The sequence below is a fragment of the Lampetra fluviatilis genome, chromosome 18, assembly GCF_964198595.1.
Source record: "Lampetra fluviatilis chromosome 18, kcLamFluv1.1, whole genome shotgun sequence".
Classification (NCBI taxonomy): domain Eukaryota; kingdom Metazoa; phylum Chordata; class Hyperoartia; order Petromyzontiformes; family Petromyzontidae; genus Lampetra; species Lampetra fluviatilis.
In genome coordinates, this window is record NC_136292.1 from 1,269,251 (window position 1) to 1,291,596 (window position 22,346).

At 45.3% G+C, this 22,346-nt stretch overlaps 1 protein-coding gene across 3 annotated transcripts in view; it reads right to left on the minus strand.

Annotated features, from left to right (window-relative positions):
* The window catches only part of LOC144937062 (1-phosphatidylinositol 4,5-bisphosphate phosphodiesterase beta-1-like), a 153,735-nt gene that overhangs the window by 27,796 nt on the left and 103,593 nt on the right, over nt 1-22,346 (minus strand). For 2 of the 3 annotated variants that reach the window (XM_078864299.1, XM_078864298.1), the window contains exons 5-17: nt 21,638-21,717; nt 17,287-17,340; nt 14,090-14,165; nt 12,119-12,219; nt 11,330-11,493; nt 8,182-8,328; nt 7,075-7,232; nt 6,531-6,613; nt 4,408-4,492; nt 4,096-4,264; nt 3,408-3,515; nt 1,898-1,968; nt 1,358-1,454 (exon numbers count right to left, since the gene is read on the minus strand). In XM_078864299.1, coding sequence (XP_078720425.1) covers nt 1,358-1,454; nt 1,898-1,968; nt 3,408-3,515; nt 4,096-4,264; nt 4,408-4,492; nt 6,531-6,613; nt 7,075-7,232; nt 8,182-8,328; nt 11,330-11,493; nt 12,119-12,219; nt 14,090-14,165; nt 17,287-17,340; nt 21,638-21,717 — 1,393 coding nt within the window. The remainder of the gene's footprint in view (nt 1-1,357; nt 1,455-1,897; nt 1,969-3,407; nt 3,516-4,095; nt 4,265-4,407; nt 4,493-6,530; nt 6,614-7,074; nt 7,233-8,181; nt 8,329-11,329; nt 11,494-12,118; nt 12,220-14,089; nt 14,166-17,286; nt 17,341-21,637; nt 21,718-22,346) is intronic. The other variant, XM_078864300.1, reaches the window with a different exon arrangement.

Consider the following 22,346-nt stretch of genomic DNA (forward strand, 5'->3'; position numbering starts at 1 on the left):
AAAAGGCCTCCTTAAGTCACTCTGTATGCAACACAATTGCAGCGAATCTGTGATAAGGCCATAAAGCAGTGTTAATTTAGTCAGCTGCGAGTATAATTATGTTCGAAACAACCTGTGGCATTTTAGTCAAGGCTTAGTCTGTGGATATAATTTAGTCAATAACACTGAGAATAGCGTTAATTTAGTCAGAACTGTGTTATTTGAACGACTTTATAAAATCCACAGACTAAGACCGGACTAAAATTCCACGGATTATCATTGCCCGTCGTCGATTTTAAGACTAAAGCGCTGACGGCATCAAACTCTGGCCGTGAGAAAACCAAAGAATGCTCCTTCATTATAAAGAGTGGACAACATGTCGGGCGACGTGCCTTTATTAAGATTGATTAATGATTATGATCGAATGGTGAATGTGCAGGTTTCCATTAGAGCGGTAAGAGCAAATCCAATAGCCTATTTGAGTTCTGTTTACAATGAGCAAACCTGATTAAGCATGCAAGGGCACGTCTGCCTTGCCAAGCAGGTCTCTCTTTCACAGGAGCGGAGATGATCAAGCAATTCCGTGACCTACCCAACAACTTTTGCAACAGATGTCACGTCCCTTGAAATTTGAATAATCACGTATACCAGATGGGAAAAAATAATAATCCTTTTGCAGGAAAATCTGTGATCTCGGAGTGTGCATTATTATAGCACTGGCCTCTGTAGCGAATGATTCAATAAAGTGATATTCTTGATGTAAAAAAAAAGATGACAGTTAAATCTAGTTGAGGCTGCTCATTGAAATTCTAATTATCGACGGCGAGTAAACTACGATAAAATACAGCAAATAGAGACACAACAACGATTGTGGAGCACTCAGCTTTGCAACCCTGCTGCTAGACTTTATTTTTTAAAAATCCCCATTATAAGACGCACACTCCAGTACCATCCCAACCTGCTTTTTTTTTACATGAATTTAAATCCCGCATGAAACTCCATTGCACGAGTGACCTCACGCCTCATTGGGCTTGCCCTTCAGTACCCGGTCACGTTTTTGTTCATTAGCGCAATACACACGTTGTTCACCAGGCGGCGACCTAGTCAACACGATGCCTATTAAAGATGTGTTTTCTCTTTCACGCGGTGAGTTTTCTTGTCGCTATTTCTGGTTTCACACCATTCTGAAAAACATGTCCATGTGACCTCGGTCTAAGGTCATAGGTCGCACAGAGCCAATCGTCAAATTCTTAAGTCCAATACTCTTTCCATTCAGAAAGAGCGGGTCCTCAATCCACTTTGTAGGGGAGCATATTGCTCAAGCAAGTCCTGCGACTGACAAAAGAATGATGCACAAGGAATGGAAGCTGACACTCACTCTTGGCATCCTCAAATGAGTCGAACTTGATGGGCTGCACATAGTTCACCAGGTTGGACATCTCTTCCGAGGCTCCCGCTTCAATGCTTGCAGTTCCCTGAGCATCCAAAGCGTTCATATTTAATACAAGGCAAAGGTACAGGGCTGAAATTATTTCCTTATGGCACTGCTGGTGGAAGGGCATCCATTAACGCAGAGCTCAAGAGATCCCCTGTCATCCGGCCTACTCTTCCACACTCAGGAGATGTCTTTCCACACAGAAAGGCATCCAAGCCAGGAATCGAACCCAGGCTCTGCTTGCTATGAAGGAAGAGTGTTACCACTGCTTCCACCCTGTATCATATTTACCTATTTTTAGGTTTTTTCAGTAAAGTCACGTAGATAAAAATTAAAATTAAACGTTTTAATTTTAATTTTTATCTACGTGACTTTACCGAAAAAAACCTAAGAATATGAATCCTTGCAGTCACGAAAGCTTCAAATCTAGAATTAGTATTTACCTATTTAATGAGAGATTCTGGATTCGGTGTGTTACCGCACCTCATCTGTGTTGGCCTTTTTGAGTTCCTCTTCGTTGTAGTCTTCATCATCGCTTCCCACGTCCTCATCGCCTGTAACAAGTTGGCATCACTACTTCAAGAGAATCACCCAAAAGAACGTGCATATTAATAGGCATGAACTCCAGCCTCCAAGCAATACCATCCTTGCAAGGCTAAGTGTCCGTCCGCACCACACTCGCGCTCCATGTTCAGTAGCACACGTGACATGGCAGTGACATGGCCGAGTGGCAGCAGAGGTTTGCGGTTCGAGCCCAGAGGCCACCCTGGTTCATACTGCAGGAGCATTAACTGTGTGCTTCACAGCGGGAGTTAAAAGGCCACCGTGCGTCGGCGTCATGATCCAAATTTGATAAATGATGAGCAAATTATATTTATTACGGAATTGGGAAAAGCCACAGACCAAGATTGCATTTACATGCCGAGGCATTTCAGAATCAGAATTATTTATACTGAAGCTCTTTTTGACAGACATCCAGCAGCCACAGGACAGCGCTGCATTCACCTTGTGCCACACAGGGACAGCTGCCACCAGGGGGGGGTCCCCTCAGCAAGACTACAGGAGGGCACTGGAATGGTTGAGATGAAATGTGATGTAAGGTGCTATGAGTTGCATTTATGATCCCTATAAATGGAAATCCTTAACAGCCCAATTTAGTCATACATACATGGGTACTTCCACGAACAGGCACTACTGGTTGGGCTACGGCTTGCAATAATTTGCAGCTGCGTCAATTCACCGTGCTCAAACTACTGAGCGAGCACTTGATGTTGCAGAAGCAAGGAGCGACGGTACGTCAGCGCAGTATTGTTGCGTATGCCCAGCGTCGGTCTCATGGGTTCGCTCGGCGCGTGAATTACGGTCTGTGTGCGGAGCTCCGTTTGACATCTATAAACGTGTCAAGCGGCCATTAATTATTTCACCTTTCTTTCGCTCGCACCTCCCAGAGTGCGTCGCTATCCGGTGCAAACACGGGCACAAGGTGTGCCATGAAATTTACTGCGCTGTCCAACCGTGTCCGTAAACAAAACAAGAAATGATTTTAAAACGCTTCCGAGCTTGTCAGTGCCTTCACACATCTTGGCAGCCCAACGTAAACTTCCCTCGTGCCGCCCTCAATCGTTGCCGCGCCGTTTGCCGAGCACCGCGTTGTAAATAACGGGACATCCGTCATAGGCCTACGCATCAGCCCCTCTGCCCAAACGGCGCAGTCCGTGACAGATATCCCACGCATATATTTGACGGCTTAAGACACAGGGGGCTTGGAACGTTCTACGTGTTTGCACATGGGGGTGGCACGGCGATTCTAACTGTCCTTGGATCAAAATAGAGTCAACCACCGCTGACTTTCCCACAAAGCGGTAGTAATTTTATTGACCCCACAGGAACGATGGGCTGAGTCAACCTGCGGCCAGGCTTTGAACTCGCCGGCTTGCAATCGCAAGCCTCTTACTCTGCCCCCCTGAGCCACTTGGATACAAACATGAATTACCGAAGGATTTCTTGAACATGGTGGACTTCTGCCAGTCAGTGTTCTTGGCGACTTTCTCTGTGCCGTTGGGTGTAGCTTGAGCCTGTGAGTTGTCTGCTGGCTCCACTCCTATGGGAGATGCTGGGGGTCATGTTAAATGGTACTGTGGGTGCGCCGTGCGTCTCACGAATGCATGAACTAAACGCACTTCTGTCTTCTTTGCTCAATTATGCTCCCATGGGAATATGCTCTGTTCTATACTCTCTTCGGGTGATTAAATAATTAATTACGATGACGATATTCCACACGGTGTCCGTGTCTACCACGGGATTATGATGATGACGATGATAAAGATAATAACGTTCAATTATGGCCATGTTCTATGTGCCATAAAATCCACTGTTGGTCTGTCCTACCCCTACCTTCACCAACCCACACTGACCAGTGTGGTGAAGGGGTGTCAACATGACCCTTACAGTCTGCGCTGCTTGGGGAAATGGGCTGTGAATCTACAATGTCTTCAATGTGATGTCAGAAACCACAGTACACAGTGAATATAGTTATGAATGATGACAATGAAGATGACAATGTATGTCATTTACAATTGTGTGTTCATGCGTTGGTGGTATCCACAGCACAATGATGATGATGAGCATCATGACAATGACGATGGCAGTCGTGACGGCCACCAATTGTGGCCTCTGCTCACCAGTTGAAGCAGGAACGTCCCCGATGCTGGACTCGCTCGGAGTGTTGGAGTTGGTCACCTCCAGCTTCTTGCGGGCCGTATCCGCCTTGGAAATCTTCTTCTTCTTGTTCTTGATGAGAATTTTCCCTTTGAGCTCTTCAGGACTGGGTAGCGGCACCCCAGATTCCAGCTGAACAACACAAAACGGACAAAATAAATACACGGGGGGATGATACGAGGAAAGGCACATGGGAAGAGTCGTCCCACGCGCCAGAGCGAGCGTTATTCAGCGAGCCGCACGGGGAGGGAGGGTTTCGAGCGTTGCGTGCGCACCGGATATTTGTCAAGAACGTCCACGAGCAGAGCGTCTCCAAACATCAGCCTGCAGTACTCCGCCATCTTGGCCTGCTGCTTGGGGCTGTCGCGAAAACAAATATATACATTAGTAAATAAATACATTGACGATACAAAACACGACAAAATCAACGAAAACTAAACATTTACAGAACACGTAGGTTTTGTCGGCTAATGTTACAATTCATGATTGCAGTGGTCTAAACCACTCTGAAATCATGTTTGGTTTTGATTTCACAGTATGAAGGCCAAGGCATTCATGCAGGTGATTTAAATGTTTTTGGAGTTATTGTATACTTGTTAACTTCACAACTGTGTAAAGAACGGGTGCAATATAATCCAAGTAAAAAGCAAAAACTTGCACGACATTCAAAATAAAGTGCCCAATAAAATGAATACATTGTTACATATATAACTGAAGGAATACTGTAGCATGGAATGCAGTACAGTATATATATACAATTTATGGCTTAAATGATACAAATTAGTCTCTCACTCAAGACTATTCACAGGTATTCAGTGAAGATATTTTGTGAACATTTTAAAAAACCAAAGGTGTTAACATAAATTCAGAAAGTATAAACCAACCAACTCAATATTTGCCAGTGCCAGCCATTGTGAACGATCAGTAGAATTGAACTTCAGGAAATTACCGAATATCTGAAAGGAGGAAGTCTGCGAGTTTGGGAGAGCGATAAATGAAAACAAAAGTCACATTCAACGAAGTTTTCTCAACGAGAGACAATTATTGTATTGTCGTTACACAACTTGAACAGACTAAGGAGCATTTAATCATTAAATTGTGCCCTGGATCAAACTGATGAAATGAGGAGGTGAGGCGAGTGCAGGTTGCAGTGCTTTTGAATTTTTTTTTCCATTTTATAATGAAAATAAACACAAAAATGTTCCTTTAGAAGAAAGTTTTCCATCAGTGCGTATTGTCGAGGATGACACGTGGATGGTAAAGCATAGACGCTGACAAAAGAAGTGGAATAAAAGCTGCAAATTACACACACACAAAACATGGAGGGATGCATGATTGGGATTATAATGAGAGATAAAAACAGGAACACGTGGACTAGACATGGAATTAAACATCATATCTACTCTGAAGAAATGTAAGTGGGCTTGGGCAGGACACATTTGCTAGGACAAGACAGTGGACAGAATAGCGGCCAGAGCGAGAGTAGTGAGAGGATGACCGCCACAGAGATGCAGCGAAGCGATTAGCTCGCGTGCAGGAACCAGATGGACTATGGCGTTGTCAGACCATGGGAAATGGCAACGCCGTGGTGAGGCCTTCACCCAGCAGTGGATTGATCACGGCTGCAGCTACTGCTGATGAAAATAAAGAAGAAGTTTGTTTGATGTCACTCTGACAATTGAACAATCACTTGCAAGAGGGTACATTGGGGCATGGTGCTAGTATCTTGCAGAATGCTGATTGAAACATCGATGAATACAATTTAGCAAAAGAACATTTGATGGAACAACTGACCGTGCAGGGCATGTCATACTTTACCCTTGCCCAATGATTCGATGAATTGTCCCAATTTAATGTATTAATACATTTACATATTTAATTTAAAACATGTTTACCATCTCATTTGTGTCGTCTCCTGTTTATTCCGTCTCAGGAGGTCTTCTCCACAAATCTGGCTGTCGCCTGATGAAGCTGGTTGTAATTACTGGCGAAACTTCGTACTCAGATCGCAAATGTTGCGGCTTGGCTCTCCAACACACCGGCGTGCTGTACTAGTGACGAATTGGCCACGTTCTGTTTACGTGACAACCCTTACTAGTTGGCTGTGTCGGGTGGTGGTGGGTTGAACGACACATTTAGAAATGTACACGATCTAACCCAAAAAACCTCTATTATTGTTCTGTCTCGTTTGTGCAATTTTGTTTTTGCTCGTTGAGCCCAAATGAGCCTTAAGCCAGATCACTTGCATACGAACAGCTTCAATAAAAAAAAATTCAACACGCGCAATTCGACACATATAAACGTAATAGAAATAACCTATTTTAAATGATTAATCAATGCGCTGTCACAACACCTAGACTAGAGTGTGTATGCAAGGAAAGATGGGAGAGTGACATACGAATCCACGTGGTTCTCAAAGGAAAGGACCACGGGGTACGGCGAGGTCTTGAAGGCAGTCTCAGCGATGGCATCGATCACCTCCTAAACACACAGAAGCGAGGACGCAGCCTCAATCAGCTAGAAATGAGAACAGCAGCAACAGCTGCAGCAGCAGTAGCAGCAGCACCGAGTCTTCAAGTCGAGCACTCTCTACACATCTCACCTCTGCAGAAGCCTGTTCTTAGTATTTATATTTATCTAACCAGGATAAAACCAATGACAACCACATCTCATTTCGCAAGGAGGTCTTGGCGAAATGGCAGCAATACAGAACTTCCCACCTTCATTATTCTTAACTATTCAGTTCCCCAAGAAGTTCCTAGCACATGGGAGGGAAATGTCGGACATGGTTCCCAGCAAACTCGCGGTAAAACCAAAAAAGAAACGATTCGAACAGCGACACCGCACAACCGACCCGAGTGGTACGACAAAAATGCAATCTGTATTTCACTCTGTGCGGAAGGAAGACGCAGGAGTGCGGGGAAACGGGGTCACCGGCACACCTTGAATGGAATCTCGGTGGTCATGGTGAAGCCGTGGGTGATGATGGGGTCCTCGTCGGCCGTGCGTCCCTTCCAGCAGTCGAGCTCCACGCAACGGCACCCGGCGAGCAGGGACTGGCGGTACATCTCCACCGACGAGTTGCCCTTCAGCTGCCCCCCTGGGACAAACACGGAACCTCCACTTTGTTACCGAGCAGCGAGAGACGAGGTGCCTGCGTTAGGCAGTGGCACCACTTGTCTTGCCGTCGCGCTGATTATCGACAAGCGTGACATGTACGCACAGGCACCCATACTCATGCACACATGTAAAGCCGTACACACGACAAGGAACTCCCGTATAGCCTTAACTGACTCTAGAGGAAAGTGCTGTCAGCGAGCAGGACCTGTAAAGCCTGGCATGGCACAAAAGGGGGTGGGTGGACAGCACCATGCCTGGCCACCTTTGTCTAACCTACTTTTGATGTTGACACACCGCACCAGGTACTTATTTGAGGCTCAGTCAACCTAAGGGAGACCCAGGACCAGTTCAGATAATCGTCATTAGTGTTGGTAGCCGTTGGCAGGAATTAAACTCGGGTCTCCAGGTTCACAACGCAGGGCGCTAAGACACACACAGAGCCATAAACAAGTGGCATAGCCCTCAAGTATGCAGGCAGTGCAATTGCCCAGGCACCAAGCTACAGTGAGGGGGTGGAAGGCAGACAGGGCAGACTCAGATATCGCTTGTTGGAGAGGTTCGCGGTTCAAACTCAGCAGCCGCCCAGGTTGATACTGCATGCATATGAACCATAAGTACACATTGTGTCACCGTGGATGTTAAAGATCTGGTAAGAGAACAGACTGTGTGTGCATGCTTCACGGGGTCAAATGTCAAATGTAATCAATCATTCACCTAAATTAATTGGGGTAAAAAACCAACATAGCAACATCGGCCCCTACTGGCAGGTTAAAACCTCTTTGTAGTCCACCTTGTGCCACACAGGGACAGCTGCCACCTTGGGTAACTCTTGACACGGCTGCAGCAGGGGATTGTAACGGATGAGATGTACGATGGAAGGTGCTATGGCTGCCGAGGCATTAAAGCGTCATGTAAATGCAAGTCCTTACCCGTGAGGTAGGTATTGTGCGACGAGTTGATAAAGTAATGAGACAGCGGCTGAGTCATGTCCTCGTTCAAATCCAGCTTCTCTGGAGGGACAATGCCATTCTCCTCCCCGTTCAGGTACCGCAGGAAACCCAGCACGGAGATTTGTCCTGCGGAGGTGAAGGTGGGGAGGTGAAGGTGGGGAGGTGAAGGTGGGGAGTGGTGAGGAGGTGCAGGTGAGGAGTGGTGAGGTGGTGCAGGTGGGGAGGTGAAGGCGGGGAGGTGCAGGTGAGGTGGTGCAGGTGGGGAGGTGAAGGTGGGGAGGTGAAGGTGGGGAGTGGTGAGGAGGTGCAGGTGAGGAGTGGTGAGGTGGTGCAGGTGGGGAGGTGAAGGCGGGGAGGTGCAGGTGAGGTGGTGCAGGTGGGGAGGTGAAGGTGGGGAGGTGAAGGTGGGGAGTGGTGAGGAGGTGCAGGTGAGGAGTGGTGAGGTGGTGCAGGTGGGGAGGTGAAGGCGGGGAGGTGCAGGTGAGGTGGTGCAGGTGGGGAGGTGAAGGTGGGGAGGTGAAGGTGGGGAGTGGTGAGGAGGTGCAGGTGAGGAGTGGTGAGGTGGTGCAGGTGGGGAGGTGAAGGCGGGGAGGTGCAGGTGAGGTGGTGCAGGTGGGGAGGTGAAGGTGGGGAGGTGAAGGTGGGGAGTGGTGAGGAGGTGCAGGTGAGGAGTGGTGAGGTGGTGCAGGTGGGGAGGTGAAGGCGGGGAGGTGCAGGTGAGGTGGTGCAGGTGGGGAGGTGAAGGTGGGGAGGTGAAGGTGGGGAGTGGTGAGGAGGTGCAGGTGAGGAGTGGTGAGGTGGTGCAGGTGGGGAGGTGAAGGCGGGGAGGTGCAGGTGAGGTGGTGCAGGTGGGGAGGTGAAGGTGGGGAGGTGAAGGTGGGGAGTGGTGGGGGAGGTGAAGGTGGGGAGTGGTGGGGGGGGGAGTCGGGGGGGACAAAAACACAGGCAGAATTAGGCCCTGCTGTCAACTCCACGGCTCAAGCACAGTAGGGCACATTCCATCACGGGGATGCAATGTGGCACAAAACAACAGGACACCACTGAGAGACCAGTGGAATGTTACTCCGCAGTGGAAACATACTCGATTTATTTCCTTATAGTTATGGTTGCGGCGTGGCTGCAGAACAGGTTTTGCAACATCCGGGAAAGTATAAACCTTCCTATGTTTATGTGCAGTAGAATGAACAAAAATAACCTACCCTGGACTTTACAGGGCAGTCCTTGCTCACCAGCCAAATCCACATTAACTTAAAGTGCTTTCGTTTAACCTGTTATTTTTTTCCCCTTTAAATGAGGTTAATATTCAATATATTTATTGCAAGAGTGCCCGGGCTTGAAGGCTGACATTATAATTGCTCAATAAACACTGAACAGGAGGTCCCATGATATAAATAGAAAAGTTCACAGTCAACACAAAGACGCATCAAACGTCACTATCATTCGGAGAATAAAGTGAGCAGAATAACAGGCGGGATAAAATAACTTTGAGAATACATGAGAGGTTTTGTTTTTACCCTCATGTTTTGGGTACTTACATTACAAATAAGTGTTAGTGACATTCCATGTCATTTATTTGCCTCTTTCCTCACCAATGTATGACAACCGTGTCACTGATGCCATGGTCATTAGACCAAATATAGCCAAATTTCCATTCGGAGTCAAAATTGTGGCCATTTTAATTTAGACAGCAGTAGGGAATGAGACAACTGTACACGAGTTTCACTCTGATTAGGAATCATCAGTGCAGTAAAGCCCTCATTGCCTACTGCTGTCGTATGCCGATTGGGGCTCATTCAGAGAACAGCACCTGAGAGATGGCTTCCAAAAACTACCGGATTCTCTGGATTGCCAAAAGTTTGGCGGTGCGTCTTACTTTAAACGAAATTTCTTTATTTATTTTACCAGGTAAGGCCCACTGAGCTATATAGCTCTTTTTCAGAAGTGACCTGGCCACAAATGATAGCTCAACGAAGTGGCTTATTACATGTACATTTATAGCAGCCAAATACTCTAAATGCATGTAAGACCCGGAGAAAAATCCACGCGACCACTGGGAGAACACGCAAACTCTACATATACAGCAGGTGTCAGGGTAGGGATCGAACCCACGACCTCCTGTATACCAGGCGAGGTAATTAACATCTTGGCCCTTTTCAAAGCGTCTTCAAATATGGAGAATACGGGGGTTTATAAGTCCCTTCAAAAGACCTAAATCTTAAAATCCCACAACAAATAGTGTGCTTTGAAGCATGGCAATAAATCCAATACTTATAACACACTGAGCTGAAATAAGCTGCAAAAAGTGAAAATCCAAAAATAATGTATTTTGTTTTGCAGACATTGCTAACTACACTGAAACCATAAACTCACTGCAATTGAGCGATGGGTGACCGTTTATGGCAGGGAAAAATAAAAAAATAAGACGTTGTCAGGGTCGTCGGTGAGAGGTCTTGAAGGTCATGGTGAAAGGTCGTTAAGATTGCGGGACATTACAACGTCCCATATCAAGCCCTGGCCAAATAACGGCCATAAACAAGTGTGGTGTTTGTGTAAAGTGTCACTGTCATTTTCTGCATGTTGCATGTATGTTGAACTTCTATCGCACCGTACGTAGCCAACCGTGCTCATCTTGTAGATGCTCACATATCCGACCTTTTCACATGTCCGCCTATACCGCTGTCCGCAGAGTCAGATATGCGTCATTGTACTTTAGTAAATCAGGGGCGGCTGAAACCTGGATTCAAACCTAGGATATAAGTGGTGCAGGTTCAATGCTACTGACATTGTATTCGCCACCCCAGAGCTAACTGGCCACCGACGAGCATATTCCCACAGTGCATACATTATCCGAGTTATGTTTTTTGTTTGCATTATGACCGCAGGTATTGTGGTCTATGCAAACATGACTCCTTGTAAAAGGTGTCAGTTTTGTTGCCAGATAAAAGGGTAAAAAAACAATTATCATGTTTTTTTACTGGCAAATGAGGTTCCAATGGCATATTCCCACCGTGAAGAATCACGGGCAGCGGACAAGCGATGTGTGGAGGTGGTGCGGGTGAGAGGGCGGAGGGGCACCAGCGAGAGGGCGGAGGGGCACGTGTGAGAGGGCGGAGGGGCACGAGCGCACCTTTCTTGGCGAGGTTGGTGATCTCGAACTTCTCGATGAGCGCCTGCACCTGGTGGGTTTTCATCGGAGGGAAGAGGACCTCGTTGAGACGAGGGTCGCGCTGCTTGCTGTTGATGAAGTCCGTAAATTGCTCGACCGTCATGTAGGGCTTATTTTTGGCGCCGCTGGTTAAAGAGATGGACAAACGTGCTGCTGTTGATTCATGGACGGACGTCGGTTTGTTGTTCCGACGTCCAGAGAGTTAGCATGAGCATGAGCAATACACCAAAGATAGGTTTCCATGCCGAAATGCATACGTTTATCTTTTGAGATGGTGTGACCCAACCTGGAGAGTGGGTATGAACATTAAATACAACAATTGAATGAGCTGAGATTACTCGCCAGAAATTCATATCAATAGAAGGCTGAAACACAATGTTTTTTCACACCATGATTGATGTATTGAAAATGTTTGTCCCTCCATTTGGCTTTTAACTCCAGAACTAAAAGAAGTACAAGCCCCCCCCCCACCCCGTGCACAGCTGTAGTAGCCAGAGTACAGTATAGCAAAACATTTAGCTTCAACTGCACTGCACTCTGCTGTCCCCCACATCATCCCGAAGCCGGCTATTGCAACCTGCTGCGCCTGCCAGTAGCCGATCCACGTGCTGTCCGCGCTCATATAGACCCTGATTAGCTTCCGGGATGTGACGAGATATCGGGCACATTCTGGGTCATCTGGTCAAAGGCCGAGTCCACACGCTCTGGATTATGAATTTGTTTAGCTCCGCGCAACACGGCGGCGTTCACCTTTCGGCGAAGATGCTGTCTATGTCGGTCCTGGGGCAGAGTTTGTTGACGAAGCTGTAGAATGTCTCGTATGTGAAGTCCGCTAACGGGATGTTTTCGTTCTGCAAGAATGAGAAAAACAAACATCTTCTGCTTGGACTGCGCACATACACGTGCGCGCGGATACACACACGCACGCAGATGCATGCACACACGCACACGCCCGTGTGTGCGCGTGCGTGCTCCGTGTCTGGCTCCGCACAGCATCCACCGCCGCTGCCCCCCTGGGTCTCGTTAGGAGTGTGCCACACGGAGTCGCAATCTTGCCAAAATCAAGATGTTCGCGATGCCTGTGCACGAGATATTTTAAACAAAAACACGAATATAAAACTTTTTTACTCTAATCTTCCACTGATTAGCTTCATCAGTGGAAGATTAGAGTAAAAAAATTGTCATTCTGTCGACACGATCTAACCAATAAGGCACCAATTATGAAAAATAAGCCGATGCATAATATTAACTATCGGCTCCATGTCATGACGAAGAAATGTCCATTCAGAACTCTTGCAGTAAGCAGTGCATCACCCCGAGTTAGAGGATGGCCCACAATAGGAAAAATCACAACCACTGTACGTCATATTCCCTCAAGTGACTTATAATCCTCAGAGAGAAATTTGTCAAGGCTAGAGTTTGCAAAATTGAGGGGGGAAAAACACCCATTGACTGACCTATGCCCATGAACGCATTAAACGTGAGAATCCAGTGTTATCAACAAAGGCTGAATCCCAGATCTGAACCGAGGAAATCAGCTGTGTCAGCTCAGCGCTGATTCCTCACGGAACTGTTTTAAAATCCAAGAATACGAATTCATGAACCGAAGTATTTATTATAAATTCTACACTTACAAAAATGTCATCATAAGTTTCCTAAAGTGCCTACCGATTGCTGAAATGAGAGAAATGGGCTTAATATATTTCAAAAGTAAAAAAAATGTTTTACGAGTCAAATAAAACACGTGATGTTAAGCCGAGGCTTTATTGCTGTGCTTTGTGTGTGACTTCAACTCCTTAATAGGCTTCATAAATCTCAGGAAACACCGAGAGCGAAACTTTTAATGGAGTAGAACAACGAGCCAAATTAATTAAATTCACACAAAATCCGGACAGACAACTCTTGAAGATGATCCCCCCACCTCTCCCCGCGGGCGTGAAGTTGTTCCTAATCTCAGCCGTAGTCCCATTCGCAACCACGTGGAACATTATGCTCTGTGTGCACGGAGAGAGAGAGAGCAGTGGTGTGCACCCTTTGGTGCAAACCACTGCGCCGTCTAGCACACCGGTCTATCCCCTGTCCTCATACTCTCCCCACCAGCGTATCGGGTTTACTTTTTAATTAAACAATTCACACATTCCTACATTGTAATTACATTCGTAAGTAATTAACACCTAAAACAATTAGCTGAGAGCTAAAAACTAGAGATGACAGCCGTAAACTCTAGCGATGTCACATGCACCCCCCAGAGATGTCTCACATACCCCCAAGATGCCACGCGCACCCCCAAGAGACGTCACGTGACTACTAGAGAGGTCACGTGACCACTAGGTGTCACGTGACTGCTAGAGAGGTCACGTGACTACTAGAGAGGGCACGTGACCACTAGAGGTGCCACGTGACTACTAGAGAGGTCACGTGACTACTAGAGAGGTCACGTGACCACTAGAGGTGTCACGTGACTGCTAGATAGGTCACGTGACTACTAGAGAGGTCACGTGACCACTAGATGTGTCACGTGACTACTAGAGAGGTCACGTGACTACTAGAGAGGTCACGTGACCACTAGAGGTGTCACGTGACTACTAGAGAGGTCATGTGACTACTAGAGAGGTCACATGACTACTAGAGGTGCCACGTGTACCCCTGAGAGATGTCTCGACATACTGCTGGGTCGGGGACCACGGAGCCACAGGAAGGGTGAAGGGAACGTCGCCTTACCCTTCCAGAAGGAAGCTCACAGCTCATCAGAGCCATCTCCACCTTCTTCTTGTCCGTGGGAAACATGCGCAGAATGCTACACAGAAGAGAAAGGGAAACACAAATAAATGCAGCTGCAGACGCTGCTCCGTTTGACATGCAGACGGCTTTCGCCACCAACGTTATGATTCATAATTAATTTTAGGGTCCGATTGCATAACTGAAACGTGTGCCGTAAACCCCCTCTGCTTGGCACAGTCAATTACAAAAGCTGGCACGGAAAAACAAGACGTGGCCAGTTTATCACTTCTTCAGCAGCAACACCGGTGCATTGTTGGAGCACGATCTCACCACATTTAACAACTGGGTACCCAATTGTTTTACATGACGCACATTATTTGTGCGACCAGATCCAAAAATGTAAAACACATTTGTAAATTCCACTGCAATAAAAGTACAAGTATTACGGTGATGTTTTGGCCAATGCTCCATCTTTAAAGCAAAGAAGGATCCTTCTTTCTCTCTGTTATGAAGAACAATATCCCTAAATGTTGCCTATTATATGTATGCTTTCCTGTGTTGAATGTCTGCTGTTTGCGTTTGTGCACCACTGCCAACGATGTATCAAAAATGTGTCCTTCAATTTTTGGATTTCAAAAATTGGACGTTTCCTGAAATAAGGTAAGCTCAAATAAGCACAAAAGACAATACATGCGAGATCCTATTTACGAATCAACTTAATCATAACAGAAGCAAAGGAAACGGTTTAGTATGTTTTTTATTAAGCAATTATTAAACAGAGAAATGTCTGGATTACATTATTGAGTGTTTTCCAGTTTTGAAGAGAGGATTTACCTTAAATGTCAACTACAGTCAAGGCCACGCACGACACGAGTGGGGGTGGCTGTCACATTCCATGTTTTCACATTCCACCAATCATCAACACAAGCTCGTTGAACATCAGCAGTGAGCATTATGCATACCTTTTGCTTGATTCACAGGATGAATTTATGCTCTAGCTACGAAGCAATATAATCGTCCAAGATAGGCTATAAACAAGAGGTCAATGTGAAATGAGATTAACCTCTTTTCATTTTACCACTAAAGGCCCACTGAGCTATACAGATCTTTTTCAGAAGCGACCTGGCCACAAATGATAGCTCAACGAAGTGGCTTGTCATGTGGACATTAATAGCAGCCAATTACTCTAAATGTATGTTTCTACAGGTGGAGGGAAAAACCAGAGGACTTGGAGAAAAATCCAGACGACCACGGAGAGAACATGCAACTCCAAATAAACAGGCATGAGGGTCGAGATCGAACCTACGACCTCCTGTATACCAAGAGGGGTAGTTAACATCTCGCACCATTGGGCAACCGTAAATAGTGTATATATCAGTTGAACACGTCAGCTTTCGCGACCAATATTATTAATAATGAAGGTTTTTGGGTTAGATCGCGAAAGTATAAATTAACAATTATAAATGTTGTGGATTTACTCTCCAACACACCTGTGGGCTGAAGCAGTCACGAGTTGGCTCGTTGTTTACGTGACAAACCCCTTACTGACTGTGTCGGGTGGTGGAGGCTGACGACACATTTATACTTACGCGATCTTACCCAAAATCCTTTATGATGAGTGTATATCGATGACCACCATGGGTAAACAAGTGTTATAAAGCTGCTGCCAGGACACGTTGGGGCAAGCAGGGGGCAGTGTACATCTTTCCTTCCCACCTTTACCAACTGGCACGTGACCAGTGTGGTGATGGAGGGTGAAATATCCCTCACGGTCCGCATTGTGTGCTGTACATGTACTTGATTCCCATACACCCCGAGAAAAAATATGGAGGGACCTGAGTCGTGACTATGTAATGTATGTGCACCGAAGACGATGCTACTGCGCATGCTGTGCGATTGCGCTGCAACATAGCTCTAGGATGTGTTTTTACAGTTGAACCTCAAGCTATTCGGCGTAATCTGCAACCTTTCACTCCACGTGCGAGGAACTTCTTCAGGAACGTGAACTGTTCAGAGCTATTCCGAAACATTCAGTTCCTCAGGAAGCTCCCAGCACATGGGGCGAAACTGACACTGCTGATTAGACCCTGAAGGTCAACCAACTCTGGTCCAGACTTTGCCTGCTTAAACAAATGCTTCAGGGGAAGATTGGTCTATAAGGACAAAAGACCAATGGGCTATATATATATTAAATTCAAATGGAGAAATGGACTGCAGTTCATTTTACTAGTATATTTTTCAAACAGACTACCTGTAGTCTGTGTACTGCAGTGTAAATTTGCTGCCCATGGTGGCAAAAATAGGAGGCAAAACTTTCAATGGTACCAATTTCATTACATGGCCGAGAGAAGTGAATTCTAGATTTGAAGCTTTCGTGACTGCAAGGAATCATATTCTTAGGGTTTTTTTTTTCCGGTAAAGTCACGTAGGTAAAACATCAAAATTAATGAAAATAAAATAAAATTAAACAAAAATCACGACGTTTCGGAGGCAACACAAGTCTCCGTCATCAGGTGGGACCGTCACAGCCGAATTAGCTGCACTTGATGCAGCAAATTCGGCTGTGACGGTCCGAAACGTCGTGATTTTTTGTTTAATTTTATTTTATTTTCATTAATTTTGATGTTTTACCTACGTGACTTTACCGGAAAAAAAAAACCTAAGAATAGAAGTGAATTCATGCAGCAGCCTAATTATTTTGGGTATCTTATAACTTACACTGTATATAGATATTATAAAACAACAACTAAGTTATGCCACCTTATACGGAACCGAACAAGTGACATTATCTGGTCGGGGCCTGTGAACCAACTCTGGGTGAGTATGGCGCTCAGTTGCTGACCGGCAGATAAAGACGTCTGGCAATGTTCCGTAACGGCGATAAATGCACAAAACAAATTGCAACAAAAACGCTAACAAAATTAAAAACAATTTAAATAAATCCCATCTTACGCTTAAATACAATTTTTGGCCACAGATGTTGTCATTAACTTCCTTCTCGGACTATGCAAGAATTTTCACAATGCGTTCCTAAATGAGCCTCATCAGCATTAACAGTAAAATATAATTAACACGCTAATTGCCTTTTAATGCTTAAACAGCTGTAGTGAACAGTAAATTGCTCCAAGCCTAGAACAAATCCTATTACCATACATTTAAACAAGTCACAAGTACTCCGCAAATACAGCCGCACTCACCTTCTGACTGGCAGTTTATCTTCAGTGTTCAACTGCAGTTTCAGTTTTGTGTATCTGCCAGAGGAAATTAAATTGATATACGATGAGACACAAAACCAAGTTTCTCTAATCCCCATGCACCAGTCCCACCCAGCAGTATCGTCAAGTGCAGTGGTGGGCTGTGTATCTTACACCTCGGCCTTCAGTGCTCTCCTCCCGCAATTAAACCGCCTTCGAATAACCTCACCGTGACACGAGGGCTAGAGGCTGTTGTCGACGTAACCACTCCACGTTCACAGTGACAGTAACCTTTATCGAGTGGAATAAAGTGATTTAACACGAGGCTCAACACCTATGACACTTACAATACACTAATTGCAGAGACATGAATACATGGTGACTGAAACCATCAAGGATGTATCACTATTACGCAGTATGACAGGATGCTGCATCACAAATAGACATCGCATAGCCCAAATCAATGTCATTACCAAAGAAACAAGAACAAACTCACAACAACCAGCCACATTTACTCATACGACCACCAAGCAAGCAAAAATGCCGTAAAACACAAATAACACAATCAGGATTCAATAGGCTTCCGCACAGGAAAAAAAATACACTAATATAAAATCTAAAGCACTACATCTAAAAAACTAAACGTCACGAAATAAAGTTTAAATAAATCTTAGATGATGTTACGTTACGTGCTAGCTAGTTTTACTTCAGCTAGCTAAGTGGCCCTCCGATCACGCCACACGAACAAGGCTGATGTAGGCGGCTAGGCCAGCTAGAAGGCTCCAGCGTGTCAAAGAATACGCCCACCATGGCAAACTCAACACCTGATTGGTTCAAGAATATGACAATCAACAACATCATCCCCATTTGCTTCAACAGCAGAGGGGATTCACTCGACATTCTGAAGGCCTCAGGATAATTGTTTTACCCGGAGAGGCGGAGACAGCACAGGTGGTATCGGGTAGCCGTTTGCGACCCTGGTGCGGCCGGCTACGGGTACGGCTACGGGTACGGCTACGGGTAAGGAATCAAAACCCGTTTGCGACCTCTGCCTGACGGCCAGGCTCTGGTCAAATGGCAGTTTGCGTGTGACGGGGTAAAGTGTGGGTTTACTCCCACTATCTCTAAGATTAAACTATTTTTATTTGACCAGGTAAGGCCCAATGAGCTATATAGCTATTTTTCAGAAGTTACCTGGCCACAAATCATAGCTCAACTAAGTGGCTTATAACGTGCACATGTGTACCAGCCAAATACTCTAAAGGCATGTTTCTAAATGTGGAGAGAAAAACCAGAGGACCCGGAGAAAAATCAACACGACCACGGGGAGAACATGCAAACTCCAGATATACAGGAGTCAGGGTTGGGATCGAACCCATAACCTCTTGCATACCAGGCGAGGTAGTTAACATCTCGCCACCATGGGGCCCAGTGTGGAAGGCCAAAATACCCATCTACAGTTATCCCAAGTAGAAGCCCTTCACATGCATCACCGCTCCCCATCCCCCTACAACAAAATGACAAAGATCCTCTCCCCTATAGAGCCATAACACACTGTTGAGGCAAGTGTTGTACACGAACAACCTATGTCGGCACGGCACGAGGGGGTGGCGTGGTCAGGACCGCTGGCCGCCTTTGTCTCCCTAGTGGCTATCTGTACACACCACACCAGCTTCTCGTTTGTGGCTGAGTCAAACGAGGAGGGGGCAGGGGACTGGCTCATATATCGCCGGTCGCCGGTGTTGGCCATGAGCAGGAATCAAACTCGGGTTGCTGGATAAATCATGCAGCGTGCTAAACACAACACTATCACTCCACAAAGACAAAGATCCCCCAGAAACTCTTTGGTTTTTTCGGTAAAGTCACGTAGATAGAAACAATAACTAATAAATCACGTTTCGATAGCAACACGATAGCAACACAAGCCATCATCTGAAGACGATGGCTTGTGTTGCTATCGAAACGTCGTGATTTATTAGTTGTTTTTTCTATCTACGTGACTTTACCGAAAGAAACAAAGAGTATGAATTCCTGCAGTCACGAAAGCTTCAAATCAAGATCCCCCCTTTCGCCTTAACAGACTGTTGGGGCAGGACACATAAACATGAAAACAAATATTAATCTCTGTACGAGTTAGTTACACAGGTGTGCACATGAGCATATGCGAGTGCACAGGTTTACATGCGTGCAACGAGTTTGCGCGCGTGCACATAGACGCACACACATACGGTGCCACCAATAAATATACTCAACCGAGGTACTGAACATCTCTTTTAAAGGGACCTCTGGGGCTACCGTGAAGGCCCAAGGGGAAGGTCAAGCCTTGAGGAAGTTTTCAGCAACCGTGTGTGTGTCTTTTGGGAAGAGGCCAGCCGCAAGTTATGTGGGAGCCAACACGGGCACACTTAAGCCGTGCACTGCATTCCTTGAAGAAATATTGCCTGTGTTTACTTTGGCTTCGCACATATTCCAAGACATACTGTGGAAATTACCCTAACATTCAAGCATGGCATCGGGCTAATATTTTCTAGGAGGAAAAAAAGAGTGGGTTACATAACAGTCAAGGTGACGTGTGGGGTATTCTCACAATCTCGCATGGAAGAGTAGGCCAAACACCCTCTGAGCCGGATCTCTAGATCCAAAGGCTCTTCCACCAACAGTGAAGTGAGCAAGGAATTGCAGGGCCGCGCTTCACCCTTCTTTTACATGGCAGTCACCGTGACATTTTAAGAATAGCAGAGCATAGAACGACCCTGGTTATATAATCCGGTATGCATTTTGTCGACACGCATTCTTAAACACGACTGCCGAAACGTGACACTTATCAAGGAATTGCGTTTTAGATAAACACGATAAAAAGAAGCACTTGAAAGTTTCCATTCTTAATACTTTTCTAAGCGATGTATTTACATAGTCAGTGAGGAATTTTAAGTCCGCGGAAATATGTTTGGTTGATTTATCTCATGAAAATGGCACTCCCAGATAAGGCCACACTATGGGACATGAGAGACATTGTTTTTATATTTATATATATTAGAATCAGGATACACCTGGAATGGGTGGAATTTCCTCCACACTACACCCTGGCCAAACATCTAAATTGTTTCCGATTTACACTGACACATTTTTCTTGTTTGGGTTCAAGAGGCTACCAATTCTAGATTTGAAGCTTTCGTGACTGCAATGATTCATATTCTCAGGTTTTTTCGGTAAAGTCACGTAGGTAAAAACATTAAAATTAATGAAAGTAAAATAAAACAAAACAAAATAAAATTCACGACGTTTCGGAGGCACCACAAGTCTCCGTCATCAGGTGGGACCGTCACAGCCGAATTAGCTGCATCAAACCTGAGAATAGGCTACCAATTATGATTTTAAGTTTCTAATCCTGGTATAATTAACTCCGTAATTATTTTTGTTTATGAATAACACATGCACATAATTAACATGTCCATTACATTCAATGCTGACGGTTGATTATTTCATGACAGCTAACTAAATTTTTTGTTCCAAGTAACATTTGTATTTTCTACTTTCAATGTCATTATATAACTTTCCACTTGCACTAACTCTCATGCAACACTGCCTGGCACACGCATTTGCTTGTCAATTTATATGAAAACGAGTTGGACAGCTTAACCCAGGAATGCATTTGCATTAATGAACACGTTTTCTGTGTGCAGGGGGTATGCCCAAACACTGTCGTGTTTTTTAAGTGTTTAGAATTAAACTACTAAACAATACTGCCTGTTAAAATAAAGACAGATATGATATTTCCATATGCAGTTACCTTTTAGAATACAACCTATAGCAATTAGATATACACATTTGCATTGTATATACATGTGGTGGAACATCACAATAACCAATTAATTTATAATGAGACGTCATGTTTTCCAAATGAAAGCATTAGAATTTAATATTAAAATGAACCGCATATTGAAACAATATATTTCCGAGTATTTTTGTTTTTACGGAGTAAATGCTGGCCAGGTGACTCACAATCGAAAGGTTGTGAGTTCAAATCCTGGTTGGGGATCAACTCAGCCCATCACACCTCTGGGGTGAATAAAATCGGTATCACCTTGTGGGAAGTGAACAGTTGTTGTGGTATCAACCCGACCACTGGCTCAGGACTGTAAGCGGAAGATGAGGACCACCTCAATGCTCATTTGAGCAAGAAATCACCTTTGACCTTTAAACTTTTTTAATTATAATGCAAAATTATAGTTCTGTCAGAGTAGTCTGCATGCTGTTTCTTAAGCAGTCTGCATTATAAAGAGATGAATGAATTTATATTAACACATTAATGAAAAAATATATAAAACATGAATGCTGTACAAGCGCAACTTACGCTTTGTTCAAAAACTTATCTCGCGATGAGTTCTGTGCGAGGAGGTTCGTAGCCAAAGTGAAGAGTTCATCAGTCCATTCCTTCAGTAACGCGAGATGGGACAGTCAAGAGAGCAAACGCAGGGTATTAATGAAGGGGGAAAACATTCGCCGTGGATCAATAACATCTCAGCATTCTCTGACACTCCGCAAAACTTCACGTGCCCTGTCGAGATGACCCAGGCTACTTTGCAGCGGCGGCAATTTTTTTTTTGTATCTTCCAGAACTGAATCCAACATTTCGAACGGACACTGAGGCCAAAGTTGTATTTTCCCATCAGAATCAATCACCGTCAAACGCCCTCGATGGCCTCGGCCGGGCTGCAGTGCCGCCGTAAATACTGTAAACCACACACACACTGTGCCACGCGATGTTGTGTGTTTGTTTTATTTACTTTGGGATATTTATTTCAAACTAAATTCCACTTGGGTGGTTTCGGTGAAGCTGGGCTCCAGACGGTTGAAGAACGGAAAGTGAAGTGAGGAAGTGAGTGTGCACGTGAGCGATACAGAATATGACCACAAAAGTGAGGATGAACAGGTAAGCGAACACATAACCGAATGAGCAAATGAGAGACCGAGCAGTTGCAGATAGCACTGGCGGGGGGCGTTGAGTTAGAGAGTAGGCGAGTTAGTGAGCTGGCGCAGATGAGAAAACACTTACGTGTGAG